The sequence below is a fragment of the Natator depressus genome, chromosome 6 (genome assembly GCF_965152275.1).
Source record: "Natator depressus isolate rNatDep1 chromosome 6, rNatDep2.hap1, whole genome shotgun sequence".
NCBI lineage: Eukaryota > Metazoa > Chordata > Testudines > Cheloniidae > Natator > Natator depressus.
This window is the reverse complement of record NC_134239.1, coordinates 3,865,267-3,883,666: the sequence shown is the minus strand read 5'-3', so window position 1 is coordinate 3,883,666 and position 18,400 is coordinate 3,865,267. Positions and strand designations below refer to the sequence as shown.

The following is an 18,400-nucleotide window of genomic DNA, read 5'->3' as shown; positions in this document are numbered from 1 at the left end:
TCTGTAAGGGATGTGTAAGGGATGTGCAAGTCCTAAGAATGGGTCGAGGTGAGACAAGTGCTGGAATAGACAAGATAAAAGAATTGTTTTACCCAGGTTATGTTCTGCGTTAGGGCACAAGCCAACCTCTACAGGCTTGTCTATGGGCAGTTTTTCTACCCTTTTAACTGGAGTTGGCTTAGCAAACATTAAAGTTAAAGTGGTGAACCCCATAGTGTGGACACAGTCATGCCAATATCAAGGCCTTTATATGGATATAGCTTATTCCTGTACATTTATGGGAATGAGCTATGCCCAGTATAACCCACTGGGGTTTGTACCTGTTTAAATATATTTGACCAGAACATTTCTATTGGTACAAAACATTTTTTCGATCAGGCTTAATTAATGGGTGTTAAGAGGAAACCTTCTTCTGGGCAGGTAATCCCATAACTGGCCTCTAGGGGGTTCATTTGCATCTTCCTCTGAAGCAACTGGCACTTTCCTCGGTTGGAGACCAGATACCAAGCTAGATGGGCTCATTGGTCTGACCCAGTAACTATGTTTGTATCAATGTGAAAGGTGTAGGGAGAGACAGGTCTGAGGGAACTAGTGCATCCGTCCTCCTGTCCTATTCCCCATCTTAGGTGAACAATCCTATTTTAAAGGATATTTTGGGAACACACAGGCTGGGTACGACATTCTTTTTAGCAGTTTATTTGATTGAGCCGGCATCAACAGAGTTAATGTCAAGCAGGTCACTCTATCTCCATCCCTAGATCCTGCTCAGTCTGTCTAACCCTAGCCAAGCCACCAGTAGATCATTTAAGCATTTAAGACAGTTGTTTAGACTGACCCATAGCATCATTGTCATAGTGGCTTCTGCTCTTTGCTGCCCAGTTTCTTTCCTGTGGCAATATTGCCATTTCGGCCTCCCATTTATACCAAAGTCCTACTATAAGGAATTTATCATATCTCTCTTGCTTCTCTGGGACCCTCAGGGAATGGAGGCTTCTGCAAATCCAGAAACTTGCTTGAACATCTCATCCTGAGGTTTCAATGGCAGGTTGGAGAGTTTTGACTCCAGCTCCAGCTCCTTAAATTCAGATAAGATTTGCTGTTCCAGGTCAGGCAGGAAGGTTTGAATGTCTGCAGAAAATTGCTGGGCCATTGCTGTGTTTTTGAACAGTATCCCCACTAAGCTGTCCTTGGAAATGACCAGATCCTGCTCCAGTGCTTTGCAAAAGTCATCTAAGAAAGCAGAGACCGAGTTAGGCTTTATGTCCTTGGCATGTTCCAGAACTCCTCTCACTTTTTTTACTATTGTGGATAGAATCTCTCTTTCCGGGACTTCCAAGCCACTGGTCTTGTTATAGTAATCTAACAAGTGTCTGTGGATCCAGCTTTGGACAAACTCTTCATAGCTGTTAACGTAATTCAGATAGTTGTTGAAGTTCCCATCTTCCAGGAGCTTCTTCTCCACGGTAAACTGGAAAAAGATCTTGCAGCCATATTTAATGGCCTGTCCATTGCTGAGGAAGTCATCCACTATTTCTGTTGCAATTCTTTTCTTAACATAGTCCACCAGGGCAGGTTTGAGACAATGTTCACAGAAATCCCTGGCCCTCTTTTGGCAGGAATCCTTCCCTAAATAAAGATCTTTAAATCGGGAGAGGTACTGAGGTTTAAACTTTTCCAGATGTTTTTGGGGATTGTTTTCCTGGATAAATACTTCGTGCATCTTCTGAAACTCATGAGCCGCTTCCCCCAGAATGTGAAGCTTCAGGTCAACTTCGAAGAATGCATTAGTATAACATTTCCGAACATCTGCCTCTTGGAGCCTCTCATTGATCATACACAGCAATTCCCTGCAGTAGGCTTTGTCGTAGTCTGTTTTAGAAATGACCTTTTCTTTAATGTAATCTTGGCACTGATCCATCAAGGATTTAGCAATGTCTTTTACTTTTTGAAGGTAACTATCTTTGTGTAACCCTGCTCTACGAATCAGCCATTTTTCCAAATACTTAGATTTCATCTTGAAGGAGTTCATTCTGTAATCCTTCAGGCTTCCTGCTCCTTGTAGCACCTCTGTGATGGCAATCCTTCGATTCATCAGGTCATTTCTCAACTGGGCCTCCATATCTCCATCAACTTGGCAGTTCTGTAGAGGACAGAGTGATGTTTCGTGACATACTGTTTCAAATTTAGACTCCAATTTCTTGTCATCTAGTTGCTTTGTGCTCCTCCTGCAGTTTGCCAATAACTGATCGATTTCCCCTTCAATTATTTTCATGTAGTTAATCTGGATGTTGTGTGACTTCAGCCTGCCTATTTGAGTAAGAATGGCTTCTTCGCATTTGCTGAACACGTGGGTTTTAAGGTCATTCTTGAGTGTTTTAGTGCTCCTTATAAAATCTTCTTTGTACTTTTCCATTAGGTGCAGGTCTGAGGCCTTCCTCGCAAAATATTGTTGTAAGCAGTCCATGATCTTTTGCTCACCACACTGCAGTTTTTCCAGTGCTATGTTTTTAAAGACAGAGAAATTTAGGTCTGCTACTGGCTGGTTGAGAATGAAAGTTTCTTTTTCAGATACCCACAGATGCATCTCCTTGCGGAAACCCCATTCCCACTCTGCATAATTCATAGACAGCTGGTTATAGACTTCATCTACAAGGCTGCTTTTGAAGCTAAAACTGAAATGTTCGTGTTTTATAGTCTTCCACAGGCTTCTCAGCCTTTCAGTTAACTGGGGAATGTCCTTAAGGGATCTGTTAGCAGAGCAAGATTTTGTAAATTCAAATAGGTAATTCTTTAACTCACACACCCTCTCACTGTATCCTATGTTCACTGGAGCCATGGGAGGGACTCCATGCCACAGGCCAGGGATGTACCAGTTGTGTTTCTCTGGATCATAGTCCATAATATCCGAAATTGCCATTGCCTTGATTTGCTTCTCCATCTTTGCTGCAGCTTTGGTCATTTCATCCAGCTGCTCCAGGAGGTGTTTCCTGTCCATCACGTTTTGTTCATGCGCAGACACATCACTGACGTTCTGATGCACAAACTGGCAGTTGGGTTTGTGTCCAATTTCCTCCATTCTGAGAAATGCATGGACCACAATTTGCAGAACATCCTTCATTTTGGTGGCATTCTCCATGGCCATGTTAACAATGGTTATGTCACTCAGTCCAACCACCAGGGTGGCCATCTCATTGTCATGTTCATAACTATCCTCCAGCCTGGCCAGTTCTGGAGCTTTCAGGCCTTCTGTGTCTATCACCAGGATGAAGTCACAGCCCAGGTCCTGCCGAAAGTTCTCTGCCACTTGAATGAGTGACATGAAGGCTCCTCGCGTACATCGGCCACTGCTCACTGCAAACTGCAAGCCGAACATGGTGTTGAGGAGGGTGGATTTCCCAGTGCTCTGCACTCCCAGCACCGTTAGAACCAGCATTCTGGACCTTCCCCCCAGCTTGGCATGGAGCTCAGTCAGAACATCTGTCACCCACTGCAGTGGAATGTTGGAGGCATCTCCATCGATCAGCTCCATGGGAAACCCTTCCAGCATCAGGTCAGCTGCTATGCCTGGGAGACAGATGAATTGTTTTTGGCTTTCTGTTATTTTGCTTTGTTTCACCCTTGAATGTTCAGCCTCATAGAATTGCCCCAACTCACGCATGAAGTGCTCAGACCCTAAGGATCTGGCAGTGATTAGTTTACTGAGTTCTGCTAGCTCTTGTGGGTCGCTCCGTGAAGTTTTACATTTCTCTTTATACTCTGCTTTTAAGCTAGCAAGATTCCCCCTTGTAATGTGATCCAGGCTAAGCTTCATCCATTTCAGGAAATAACATCTTTCCACTTGAGACAGACACGCTATCCCATTGATAAATTGAACCAAACCATCAGTAAGGTCCCATTGATTCTTTTCTTGGTGTAATGCCACCAATTTTTCTTTCAACTCAGATTCATATTTCTCTAAGTGGGTTGTCCTTGGTTTTCTCATTCGACACAACTCTTTTTCCACTTTAGCCACAGTCTTCCCTAAATCCCCTTGCAGTCTCAGCATTTCCCTCTTGTACTTTGCCACGTCTTTTATTTCTGCACTGATTTCTTTAACGCACTTGCTGGAGCTCTGACATTCTTTGCAGTCCTCATCTACCTGGATTCCTAGTTCCCGGGCAGCCTCAGCCATGTCTTCCATAGTCACGTGCCTATGAGGAAACTTTGTTATTCTTCCAATGGTGGTCCGCAGCTTTTTTACAAACTCTGCCTGATTAGTTGTGCTCTGCTTGAACAACAGGTGTGACTTCCTCAACTTCAGGTCCAGAACTAGCTTTTTAAGGAAGCCCAACATGTCCTTGGATTTCTCAGCCTTAGAACCGAGCATAAAATACAGGTTTGTGCCTGCTTCCTTCAGAGACGATAAAAGAACATATTCCCTTTCACTGAGTCTTTCAACAAATATGAACATAAGAGTTGATACCTTCATTAAAAAGTTGAACTGCAGCCAGTGCGACTCAATGTCTCCATGCAGGTTTGTAACCGCAATGGGTTCTGCGAAAAGATCTGAATTCTTGTTCCCATTAGGAAAATACCAGGATATCTCAACCAGCCCATCTGCAATTTCCCGAGGTATGTTCCCAGACTCCATGTCCCGATGGACAAAGAAATCGTGGTGCTGCTGGGAGGGGCTGAGAACCTCATTGAGGAGTTTGGACTTGGAGAAGCTGCAGCTCCCCATCCGCACAAAGGAAATGGTTGGCATTGACGTGAGCACCAGGCTCTCCTCTCTGAACCCTCTGCTCTCTGCCAGGGAGTGCGGCCTCCACTTCCTCACAATGTCCCTCATGGCCCACAGCATTAGGGTGCACTTGGGGGTGTCAAGGGCAGGCAGCAGCAGAGGGAGGGCAAACTGGCACATGGACATTTTGGACAGAATCTCCTGCTGTAGGAAACTGTCTGAGCAAAGCAGAACGGCACAGAGAACATCGAGGGGGTGCAGAGAAACTTCCATCTCAGTGTCACTAAAACAGAAATAGTCATCAATATTCAGCTCCTCCTCATCCTCACTGACTGCTTCATCTTCAAGGTCCCCATGCCGAAGGCTTGTGTTTCTGGCCATCCCATTCAGAGCCATGACCTTCCTCAGGAAATGCCATGGTAAATCCCCTAATGTCTGAGCAGTCCAGTCCTTTAGACTTTCTGGGCTGATTTCCTGGAGGTCACATAATGTGAGCTTCCTGCTTCTGTACTTCTTCAGTTTCAACTTGAACAGGATGCCCTGAAGTGTTCTTCGCTCTGTGGAAAGACAAAGACGATATAGCAGTGGTGAAGAAATGCTTTTAAATGGAATGGATCCTTTGGAGGTTGGGGCAGCGATGGGAACAAAATGAACAGCAGTTAACTTTGCAGGTTGGAAACAGGACCTATGGAAGTGACCCTTCCCAACCTCCATGCAGCTTAAAGCCACTCTGAGGGCTTGTCTACACTACCGCGGGGGATCGATCTAAGATACGCAAATTCAGCTACATGAAAAGCGTTGCTGAAGTCGATGTATTTAGATCTACTTACCGCGGTGTCTTCACTGCAATAAGTCAACAGCTGATGCTCTCCCATCGACTCCGCTTGCTCTTCCCGTTCTGGTGGAGTACCGGAGTTGACTGGAGAGTGCTCAGTGGTCGATTTATCACGTCTATACTAGACATGATAAATCGACCCCCGCTGTATTGATCACTGCCTGTCGATCTGTCCGGTAGTATAGACAAGCCCTGAAAGGTGACTTTGTATAAACAGCCTGTTTTTACTCAACTGATCTTCTGACTTTAGGAACAAAAGTAAATTCTTTCTTTCCGGCCTGGCAGAGCCAGCGTAGCTATGAAGTGGGGAGCTGGGTTAGATTCCCTCTTGTGCAACATTAGTATGGCTTATAGGTGCCAATCAATAGCAGAGGGCAGAGTGGGAAGGCAGAGAAGAGAATGAGGGGGTCACCCAGGGCAGGATGAGTGTTGGCAGGGTCAGCCAGAGGGACACTGAGGGCAGAATTTGGCCTGCAAAATCTTTAAAAGTAGTGATGGGAGAAAGCAAGAACCCAACTTCACCCTCAGGTCAGACCTGCTCTAGCTCAATCATAAGCTACGAGCTGGATGCAAGAATCACTGGGTCAAATTCTCTGGCCTGGGTTCTGTCAGAGGCTGGACTAGAGGATCAAAATGCATCTACAAGGACAGAAGTCAAAGAAATCATCCTTTTTCTTGTAAGTCTACACACAGTTGATTTCAAAATAACTTACCCACATTAAACATGCAGCCATAGGGCACCATTTTTTGCAGAGTCACTTTTCAGCGTAGATTATTGCAAACGCATACATTGCAGTTGGGCACCTAATCCCCACTCATAGTCAATGGAACTGGACACCTACCTCCCATTTGTAGCTTTGAAAATTTCCATTCCCTGGTCTTTTAAAGAACCTTCATTTTGCCTTCAGTCTTTGCTATTCCTCAGTTTCCCAGGCCCAGTCAGTACCTGACCCGCAGTGTCAGAAAGTTTAATTCTTTTCACTCTTTCTAGCTTTCTTACTCCTCTTTGCTCCCTCTGTGCCTTGGCTATGAACTGGCTTATGTAACAGCTGCAAGGAGCAGAGCTTTTGGTTTTTCATGGTGTTTCATTTTCAGGTGTTTTCAACCCAAAATTAAATGATTTAGGGGCCTTTCATTTAAGGGTTGGACCAAAACAATCAGTTATTCTCTCAGCTCTAGTGCAAAGGTCAGTTTAGCATCGTCTTCATCTCTAGAGACTAATACCAACATTTCCAAACCCGGCCACTAATTTTTGCTGTCTTTCTCCTTGACACACCAAAGTCTAGCTGTCACTCTCAGATACTTGGAACTTGATTTTCAATGTTCCGAGCACTCACAGCTCCCACTGATTTCCGGCTTTGTAGGTGCTTAGCCCTTCAGAAACTCCATCTCCAGGTATCTAGTTTGGGCATCCAAAAATCAGTAGGCTAGCCACTTTGACAATTTGGGCCCAAACTTCTCTTTCGCATGGCTCGATGGTCTCTCTCTTTCTCTTTTTATGGAGTTAGCAGACCTAGCCTTGCTCAATGACTAGATTCTCCTGCAGTTCAGGTTGAGGCAATGCTGCCTTCAAGACCATAGACAAGTTTTTGTCTGGTGATGTCTCCAGCACAAGATTAATATCTCCCAGGTCTGTCCATACCACTAAGCTTGAGAAGGGATATTCCAAGCAGGTAAGAGACAGCTTATTGTCCCCATTGGGCTGTAATGCAAACTGATCAAACTCAGTGACATGGTCATTACTACAGTGCATCAACTGCAAGTAAGAAGGAAGGTTTATAAGAGACAGTACTTTTGATAATGGCTGGCATCTGCTGGGTATTGGATTCTTGCTCCAGATTGGACCCATCTGTCTTCCTTGGCTCCGGAGTTTGGGGACTCACTGATTCCAGCTCCAGATTTAAAACATCTAGCAAGAGAAATAGAGAAAATGTGTTATTGGTACCTAGTCAACAACTCTCTTTGATATGGAGGCTCCCACCAGTTTAGCCTTACACTTACACAGAGAGAGAGAGAGAGAGAGAGAGAGAGAGAGAGAATGCTCTGGATCCCTGCTCCTTCTTGTTGTTATCTTTTTGTTGAGCAAATAGGATATTCTCCTTCTCTCTCTCCCCTTGCTGAACATCCCCCCTTCCAGTCCCTCTCTGTGATGCGTTCCCACCAGTCACAGCACATGATCTTCCACTTGGCCTGCACCACTTCTGCTTTGTGTCCATTTTTTTCACCCTCTGTGGGGTTTCCTGTTTCTCTTGCCCCTATTCATCCATGCTAGGATCCTGCCTTCTCCCCTTTCCTGTCAGGACTCCCTTTTCCCGCACCTACTCATATGGTGCATCCCATTTGCGTGTCTCTGGAGCTGCATTGGTAGGCTGTCGGCCAGTCCCACCATGTGAGAAGCAAGCGTGTTCAGCAGCAAGAATGGCAGTAATATTTCCACCCTAGTCCAAGCTGCTCGAGTGAAGTAAACCCAGGTCAGAAACTTAATATTGTCATAGATGCAGCTAATGAGGTGCAAGCAATGAAGGGGAAAATTCCCTTCTTCTGCCCCCAAATTTTTCACTGTGCCTTTCAATGTTGCTGAAGGATGCATGCATCATGCTCATAAAGTTTGTGGATGACACCAAGCTGGGAGGGGTTGCAAGCACTTTGGAGGACAGGATTAGAATTCAAAACAACCTTGACAAATTGGAGAACTGGTCTGGAATCAAGAAGGAGAAATTCAATAAAGACACGCGCAAAGTACTTCACTTGGGAAGGAAAAATCAAACGCACTGCTACAAAATGGGGAATAACTGGCTCAGCAGCAGTATTGCAGAAAAGGATCTGGGGGTTAGAGAGGATCACAAATTGAATATGAGTCAGCAAATATGGTGCAGTTGCAAAAAAGACTAATATCAGATGGCAAGGGGCTCCTGGTATGTAACCATAAATCGTAGCTGGCCTGACCAGCTCACTACACCTCACACACTGTTGTCACGATATTCTTATTTCTTGCCCCTCATTCCAGCCCCCAAACATATTTTAATGAGGCTGCGTGCTGGCCTGCCCAAAACATGTATATGTGTGGCTTGCCAAAAAGCCAGCACACTGATTGTGCTTTGACATTAGAAAATAGGAAGCCTGTCAAAGCCAAGCTATATGAAAGGTGTGTCCTAGCACAGGATGGGATGTACCTCCATGCCCAACTGCTTTGGAATGTAGTACCTAAATCTAAGCTAAGAAAAGTAAAGAACACCTCAACGGGTTAAGGAACTGTAATGAAGTGGTGGTTTGGATTTTAGTGACATGTAAAGAGTTGTGTAACTTGTAAAATCATACTATAAACACTGCTAGCTGAACTGGATGTCTCTGAAGCACACCTTCTGTGTAAGGTGAATGTGCTATTTTTATAAATATAAAGAAAAGGGTAACCACCTTTTTGTATACCACGCTATAAAATCCCTCCTGGCTCGAGGCAAAACCCTTTTACCTGTAAAGGGTTAAAAAGCTAACATAACCTCGCTGGCACCTAACCCAAAATGACCAATGAGGGGACAAAATACTTTCAAATCTGGACCGGGGGGGGAGAGAACAAAGGGTTTGTCTGTCTGTTTGATGCTTTTGCCGGGAACAGATCAGGAATGCAGCCTTACGGTTCAAGAACAAGGCAAAGTTTGTATCTTGGGGAAGTTTTTAACCTAAGCTGGTAAAAATAAGCTTAGGGGGTCTTTCATGCAGGTCCCCACATCTGTACCCTAAAGTTCAGAGTGGGGAAGGAACCTAAACAGCTATGAGATAGGAACTGCTTCCCAGAAGGAGGGCATGTATGTCTTCTTTTTGGAATTTTACCGCTTTGTCTCTGGACAATAAATTTGGCTAAATTTGGTTATTTGGTCCCTTGAACATTTTTTAAGAACCAACCACAAGTGTAGTCAAACAATTGGTTATATCTTTTAGTTAATACCTGTCTGGGCTAAAAGACCAAGTCCATTAGCTTGGACGAAATAGCTGACACACAAACTAATATTTTCAGACGTGATTAATGATTTTGGATGCCTCCAGTTTTTAGGTGCCCGATGTGAGATGCCTTCAAGAGGCCTGTTTTTCAAAGGGGTGGTGCTTAGCAATTTTAAACCTCATTAATAAACCTCAAAATGGGCCCCCCAAATCACTAGTCACTCTTGCAAATCTCAGCGCTAGGCATTTCAGTTAAAAATGCGTTAACAAAAGCAAAGTTTTAAAAAATCTGAATAACAATCCTGTCCCCCTCAGTTAACCAGGTTACACTTTAGTATCTGTAAAGAAATGTTTACTTGCAGTACATTATTCAGCTACTAGAGGTCTCTTGTGCTGAATGGAGTCCCCGACAGTGTGGAGCCCCTGGTAAACAAGCGAGAAAAAGTTGAAACAATCTGTACAGAAGCATGTTTCTTTACCTATAGTTTGTAGTTGCTGTGTTTATTAAACACCTGCTGTTTAGGATGGACTTGTGATTTGCTAAAGCACGACAGTACCTGTGGTGTCACAATCCTACTAGTTTTCTTCTCACACACAGTCCTCCAGAGATGACAAGACTTGCATTAAAAACAAGGCTTTTAAAGCACCAAAAAAAAAGGGCACATGCCCACTTTTATTCCTTTGCAAGTTACTTTTAAAGGTAGGATTATCTATATCCGGGGGTCTCAACCTTTTTATTTCTGAAGCCAACCCCACCCCAATATGCTACAAAAACTCCATGGCCCACCTGTGTCACAACTGGTTTTCTGCATATAACAGCCAGGGCTGGCATTAGGGGGTAGCAAGCAGGGCAATTGCTTGGGGTCCCATGTAACAGGACCCCCCACAAATCTATGTTGCTCGGACTTCGGCTTCAACCCTGGGTTGCAGGGCTCAGGGCCCCGGGTTTCAGCCCCATGCGATGGGGCTTTGGTTCTCTGCCCTGGGCCCCAGCGAGTCTATCACTGGCCCTGCTTGGTGGACCCCCTGAAACCTGCTCGCAGCCCTCCCCCCACCCAGGAGGCCCTGACCCCTGGTTGAGAACCACTGATCTATATGATAAGATTCCAGGATTGTGTCTCTGTGCATCACTCTGAAGCCTAGAATGTCTGTTGAGTCAGTGTGAAGTGATGGAAAGAGCTACAAGCATGGCTGAGAGCTCTTTCTGTTCAGAATATTACCAATCACGCCTGGGTTTCACGGATTGGTACTGTCCAATTTTTAAGTCACAGCCATTTTGACTTTACAAATTACACCTGCGCAAAAGCAAGGCACGTATCTATGCCATGCCCGAAGTTTTAGGCAGTTGTGATGTCAGAGGTAACTCAGCCAATCAACACCCTTACTCTACAGCTAATCTGCATACAACAATTTCATTGGCTGTGTGGAGGAGACTACACAGATGGTGGATTACTTGGCCCAGCTGGCTTTCAGCTGCTAGTGCAGTAGTTAAGAAGCAGCTAAGAATAGCTTGTAAAACTGCAGAGAAGGTGCAGCTGGGTGTCCAGTTGTAAGTCAGGGTCCCTTATACTCTGTGGCCTAAATTCTGCAGCAAGGTCCCTCAAGTTCTGTGGTTCTCTGGTATTGCAAACTAGCAATCCAATGGCATCTTAAAAACAGAGGAGTTTAATTGACTTAAATGCATAAATGAACAACACAATCAATACTGTCAGTCCTGTGCTGTTTCATTTGATATTGAATTCAGTGCATTTCACCCTGCCCTATAAGTGTTCGTTTTCAATATGCCGCATAACTTTGCCTTGAAATCACACAGCTGCACTGCAGATGCTGTTGCAGATTTCGGCAGCTGGGAAAGGGGCACTGGGGACTTCTACAGTGGTAAGAGGTAATGAAGGATTGTGGGATTCGCTGGATGTTTCTCCTAAAATTATCAGCACCTAAAGAGTTAACAATGTTGGCATTCTGTCATTAGGGTTCAGACATCACGGTTCACTAGCAGCTTTGAGATGAACCTCAATGCTCTTGTTCCAGGTTGTCTGAAGACTCGGGCAGACATTGCCACACACCGTTCATATTTTTAAGCAATTATAAAGGCTAGATCTGTGATATTTTTGCAACAATGATGCTTAGATCCTGCAGCAGAATCCCAAAGCCCATGGGAGCCTGCGTATGGAGAAGGAACTTGGTCACTCCCTTACCAGCTTTTGTTGCCTTGGTGAGTCTGTCTGCCAGGTCTCTCCGGTGGATGGATCTCAGCACTTGAATGGTCACCTCCACCCTGTAATGCTCCCCATAGTAGTTGAGCAATTCCTTGGCGACATCCACAGGACGTGCTGTCTCCAGCTTGCCCCAGGGGATGTTGTTATACTGGTTTTCCACCTTGATTTCCTTCAGCTTCCACCTGAATCGCTTGAGGTCATCTTTCCCCAGCTCTTCCAGGGTCTCCAGCAGGAGATCGGTCACAGTCTTCTCCATGCCACAAGCCATAGGGCTGCCCAAGAAGGAGCCACAAACTGGCCCCCAGAGCCAGAGACTTGGCTGGGGGAAAAAAAATCTTTGCAAACTGAGAACAAGTTCAGGAAACAAAACTGAAACTAAAACTCTAGCGTCTTTGGCTTACAGCCATCCCCGTGAAATGTACATCTCTGCTTCGGGCCTGGGCAGTTCAGTTCACAGTCCCAAAGGCAAGACCCTAACCAGGGGTCTCAAAGTCCCGGCCCATGCGCCATCTGTGGCCAGAGAACCTCCCCACTGCGGCCGGCGGAGGAGAGACGCATTCAGCCACATTGCCAGCAATGTTTGCTTCAGGCACCACCCCCCCCTCAGCTCCCATTGGCTGGGGGAGAGGGACAGAGCTGCCATCACTAGCCACCGGGCAGAATCACTTTTTTCCCACAATGACTATAAACAAGTCAAAATACCGAACACAACTCGCTGACGGCCACCTTGCTGCAATCCTGAAGGTTTCAACTGCTCAGTCACAGAGGCCAAACATCAACAGACAGAACGGAAGCGTTGCCCGGTGTCTGGCAAATGCTAAAAACTCTCTGGCAGGCGAAGAATTGTATAAAGTTGTATGACAGTTTTATTATTTCAAATAAATTTGAAACAAAAAATACAATATAAACATTTTCTTTTCTGAACACCATCTTCAGTGACATTATTGGCCCCGCTGGGAGGATTTGAGGCCTGGCACTGGCCCTAAGGTAAATTGAGTTTGAGACCTCTGCCCTAAACACTCACCCAGATCCTTGTTGACTCAGAGAAGTCTCCATTCCACAGGTACTTGCCTGGGTTGTATGATCCCTGCCCTACTCTGCTGCAGCTGGAGGAAGAGCAGGGGGAGCAGGTTAAGAAGCCCAAGTGTCCTTCATCTATTAGGATGAAATGTAGCAGAAGAGAAGACAGAGGGCTCCAACAGTCCCTACTGAAACTCCTCAAATCCTGTTGCTGATGCCTCTTGTCAGGCGGGGGAGTCCCAGAGTTGGGGAAGTGGGTCCCAAGTTCGCATTCATGCACCTTGACTCCTGAGGGAATTCTGCACCAAAAAAAATTAAAAGTCCATGCACAATATTTTAAAATTATGCACATTTTATTTGTCAATACATAAATGTGCCTCCAGCATGGCAGTGGGGAGCACAGGCCACTGGCTGAATTGAGGTGGCAGATCACACTGCAGCCTCCACCTTCCCTGGTACAGGAACTTGGCAGTGATGCTGCCCCTGACCCTGCCACAGTGCAAGGGCCAGGCCTGGCCCAGAAATACCCCAGGGCCCTGCCTCTCTGCGCCAGATGCAGCAGGTGTGGGCAGACAGATTCAGCCTAGCAGGATCCAAATGTGGAGGGGCTTAGTGTGAGGGGATCCAGGTGTGGTGTGAGTGGTTTCTGTGTGGGGCAATCTGGGTGCGGGCGGCTCAGTGGGAGATTTGGATGCTCAGGGGCTCATTGGGGAGTGGGGATTCCGGGTGCAGGGATAAAGAGACTCTGCAGGGGATCCAGGTGAGGGTGATCAGGGTTCAGCAGGGGGATCTGGATGTGGGGAGATGGGGATTAGCGGGGGGGTCTGGGTGAAGGGGGCTCAGTGGAGGGTCTGGGAGCCAGGGGAGTGGGGCTTGATGGGGTGGGGGTCCAGGTGCAGCTGTTTGGGGCTTGGTGGGGTGGGGGTCTGGGTGACGGGGGCTTGTCAGAGGGGTCCAGGTGCAGGGGGGTAGGGCTTGTCAGGGTGAGGGTTTGATGGGCCTGCTTAACGGGAGAGCCCCATCTGCTACTGAGGGGATGCTTCATGCTGGGCTCCCACTTCTCCCGCGATTCCCCTATCCCCTTTTCTTCTCCATCCCCCTCCCCACACTCCCACATTCCCCTCCCCCTGCCCTATTCCACCCCCTCCCTTCCCCACTACCTCTTCCCTCCACCTCCTCAGCCTCCCTTCCCTGATTTCCTCCACACCCCCTTACCCAGCCCCACGGCGGGCAGTCATAGTTCCACAGAAAACAGGAAGGCTCCCAGCACGCAGAAGGGGAGCACGACTGGCACTCGGACCCAGGCGGTGGCATTCATCCGCAGAGTCAGCAGAGCCAAGACAGCCTCCTTCAGCTGGGCACTTGCAGAAATGATGGGGAGCAGCAGCACATAACCCGTGTGCCCCCACATGCCTCACCTCTGTTTGGGGGGGAGCAATCCCCGCCAAAAAACTGCATCCGTGGCCATCCCCCATCCCTTGTGCGGCTTCCCTGATGTTTTCTGCATTTTCTTCAGTCACTCAGAATCCCCCTGGGAGTAACCTTTACAGGAGCCCTGCTGTAATAATTGGGGCCTAGCAGGGTCTACCTTAATTATTAGCCGACATAGTGAAAAGCGTGTAAAGGTTCATGTGTTGCCACAATGATCTGTGATATCAAACTGTTTAAGAAAAGATGAGGGGGGAACAGAAAGATTGTCTTCATGTAAACAGAGGGTCTACTGACACCATTCCAGGACTGTGTTAAGTTCTGAGTGGTAACCAAGAGGAGCAGAGGACTGGAAATCAATGAACCGAAATTGGTGTGTCAGAAATTAGGCCTAATTGGTGGATGAAATAATGAGGATGGATTATTCCGCCAACCACCTGTTTGGAGCTCTTAAAAAGAGACTTAGAGGGAGAACAAAAGAACCACTTTTCTTTTACCATCACCACTGCCGCGACACAATGATTGTTGCTGGGACACCAGACCTTGGTACTCCAGTGGGGACCCTTGACGTTGCTGTACCAGAGAGAACCCCAACCTGATATATGGGAAATCCTGCTCTGTCTTCCCTTCCCTCGTCTGCCCCTTTCTGCCCTACCCCCTCCCCTCCCCCCGCCTTCCTCCTGTCCTGTCGCTCCCTCTGGGCTTTTCATCTGATCGTGAAATCAACTGCAGTGCATGGCACCAGCACGGTGAGATGAGATGGTCTCTCCCACTCTGTCCAGACTGTGAAGGACCAATGAAGGAGAGGGACCTGACCAGACCAACAGATGATGTACTTGATGGGGGAGGTGAACAGGAGACTCCAGAGCAACAGGTGCCATGGCCAACATGCCAGCCCAAAGCCTCCATCCATGACTGACCAGCTGCCCTGTGTCCTGAGAACATCAACAAAACCCGAATTTCCCTCATTTTACTTTCCTAGCTCTTCTCCCCATTCTGTGTTGGTCTGTTTTGTTCAAAGCAAGAAAGTGACTTTCATTCATGATTCAAAACTGAACAACAGAACCAACCCTTTCTCCCCCAGCAAGAAGGACTCTCTGACTGAATAAGAGCCTTTAACCAGTATCCAGTCCCCAAAAAGAGAATTGGATAGGTTTTGATTGCTTGTTTTACGTACACAATCCATTTCATTTTCACTGCTCTTTACCGCCTTTTGATTCTTCTCCTTGTGTGTGTTTCAGTGAATCATTTCTCACCTTTGCCATGAATTTTGTTGTGTGTTTGCCACGGTACAAATCAGGCTGAAGTCTCTGTCTACCAAACCCCGGGCCTTGTTTAACACGTTTAAATGTCAGACAATTGGCAGGGTTATGCTGACACCTTTAGCCCATATATTCCATCTAAATTAATACAACAGCATGCACCCACCCTCCTAAGAGGGAGAGTCAAACCGCTGGACTAGACACTATGCTACAGTAGAACAATCCCTATATCTGTACCCGAGGAACAAACCAAGAGGAGAACTCCTGCTGTGTGGGGGCCATTACACAGATTTCCCCATCCCACCAGCAAAATTTTCACCAAACAGTAAGAAACATACAGAATACAGTCCCCTTCCCCCCAACACACACAACCTAAACAAGCTTCACATCACAACTTCACAACCTCCTCCCCCGCTGGAGTCTCAGCCAGACCACTGTGCTCACTCTGGTGCAGACATGATAAATTCCTGTAATAAAAGTGAGCACCAACCCCAGTGAAGGTCTATCTCTGCCCCAAGCTCTGGTCCCCTCTCTCATTCTGAAAGCTCACCCTCAGCTCCTTCCCCTCCCCATGCAGCCTCAACCTAGCCTGCCCAAACATATATCGCTCAGGTGACATTGCTCTGAGGGACCCAGATGAAGATGCCATGAAAAAGGTGCATGTCAATGTCAGATGTGAGGATGCCAACGTAGAGTTAGCCAAAAGAAAATGAAAGTCATGATAGTCGAAAGAGGAGTCAACCATGATGGCATGCATGTGATTGATAGTAAAGAATACGGCATGATTAGCGACTTTGTGTATCTAGGAAGCACACCGAATGCTGGTGGCCAACTCCATAAGGAGGTGGAAGCAAGAACTGGGAAGGCAAGTGGCACTTTTTTGAGATTGGAAAATATCTGGAAAAATAGGAAGAACCAAGATAGTCTTGCAATAGTCTTGTGGCCCACACATTGCTACATGCTCGTGAAACCTGGAAAATGCTAGAAGCCCGCAACAGGAAACTTCACGCATTCCATCAGAGATGCTTGCAAAGAATTCTCTGTGTCCCATGGTGGGACAATGTAACCCAGGCTGATGTGTAACAAAGAACTGGTCAACAGACTGTAGAGACAATGATTGGAGAAAGAAGGAGGAATTGGTTTGGGCAAATTTATGGATGTCAGAAAACAGTATTCCTAGATAAGCCCTTGGCTAGAGTCCACCTGGAGGAAAACAGAAAAGAGGAGGACAACAGAGGACATATAAGAAAACCATTAAGAAAGATTTTGCTGCCATGGAGACAGATAATGGAGTGAGAAACATGGCATTAGACAGATGGAGGTGGAAACACTGGGCTGTCTCATGTGTCACAAGGCCCAAGAGCTTCTTATAATAAACTAAAGACTTGCAGAGCTTGTGCGATCACATTTTAACCCATGTGCAATCGGCTGTATCTCATTTTTGTGTCTCCAGTGGGCATAGCTTGGGTTGGAGGCAGAGGTTGGGAGGGCACCACCCCTTTTTCATTTGTCCCAATTTGAGCCCTCATTTCTTGGATGCAATTTTGTTTCCTGGTCCATTTCCCAGTGCCCCTTTCTGCCATGGGGCTGGGCCCAGACCCCAATGCTCCTTGCCCTGACTCCTTGCATCAAAGGCTTGGCGGCCATAGACATGTCCCCAGCCACAGGACCCCTGGGGAGTGCCCCTAAAACCTCTCTCTGGTTCCTGATTGGCTTCTCCAGCATTCCTTTATGCAAACGATCCCCCTGCCCATGTGACTTGAGGCTAACGAGGGCCCAGGCGGCCCCGAAGAGAGAGGGGAGCTGGGCATGTCCCTGGAGTGACAGTTAAACTGACACAACTGACCCCCCTGGGGACAAGCAAGGGAGTTCAGGCTTGGGGGATTGGAGAGGGACCCGCCCCTCTCCAATTAGGAAGGGATGAGCTCAGGGTCTGGGGGTTCAGGAAGGGCTGGTAGTTTGGGATCAGGGTGGCTTGCTCCTGGGCTAAGCCAGCCCTGTTTGCACAAGGAGCCTCACCTCAGGGGAATCAGGGGATTCCAGTGCGAGTGGCAGCAGGAGGCTGCCCATGGAGGGAAGGAGCTGAGCCCTGTTCTGCAGCGGGCGGGAGGCGCTGGGAGGGAGGGGAGGAGTTGATCAGCAGGGGCCACAGGTGGGAGGGAGTGTGGGGAGCGTGGCTGCTGGTGGGTGCTAAGCACCCACTAATTTTTCTCCATGAGTGTTCCAGGGCTGGAGCACCCCCGGAGTCGGCACCTATGCAAGATATTATTACCCGCTTCCTTCCTACCCAGAAACTATGGACAAGAGGGCCTGTGCCACTGAAATCAAAGGGCAGTTTACCATCAGCTTCTCTGGGAAAATGGGAAAGGAATGAGTCCCAGAGACACCAGTCCCTGTTGTTGAATTAGGCCTATTTCTATGCTTAGATGGCTCATAGCCCCTGCTTTAGCCAGTTTCTTCCTGTTTGTTCCCTACCATCTGGTCCATTCACAGAATCATAGAAATGTAGGGATGGAAGAGACCATGAGAAGTCACCAAATCCAGCCCCCTGCACTGAGGCAGGACCAAGTAAAGCTAGACCCACCTCACAGATGTTTGTCCAATCTGTTCTTAAAAACCTCCAGTGATGTGGACTTCACAACCTCCCTTGGAAGCCTGTTCCAGCATTTAATTATCCATATAGTTAGAAAGGTTTTTCCTAATATCTAACCTAAGTCTCCCTTGCTACAGATTAAGACAATTATTTCTTGTCCTACCTTCAGCAGACATACAGAACAATTGACCACTGTCCTCTTTATACCAGCCCTTAACACAGATGAAGACTTATCAGATCTCCCCTCAGTCTTCTTTTCTCTACCCTGAACATTCCCCGTTTTTTTAACCTTTCCTTATATGTCAGGTTCTCGAAACCTGTTCTCATTTTTGTTGCTCTCCTCTGGCCTTTCTCCACATCTTTCTTAAAGTGTGGCACTCAAAACTG

The 18,400-nt window shown here is 46.9% G+C and overlaps 1 protein-coding gene across 1 annotated transcript; it reads right to left on the bottom strand.

The window, feature by feature from the left end:
• Positions 1–782: 782 nt before the first annotated feature.
• Positions 783–11,966, bottom strand: LOC141988497 (up-regulator of cell proliferation-like). Its single transcript, XM_074954293.1, has 4 exons — positions 11,690–11,966; positions 7,358–7,404; positions 7,201–7,228; positions 783–5,277 (listed from the first exon to the last, which is right to left on the bottom strand). The coding sequence occupies exons 1-4, from the start codon at positions 11,964–11,966 to the stop codon at positions 977–979; spliced, it is 4,653 nt and encodes a 1,550-aa protein (XP_074810394.1). The 3' UTR covers positions 783–976.
• Between the last annotated feature and the right edge of the window lie 6,434 nt (positions 11,967–18,400).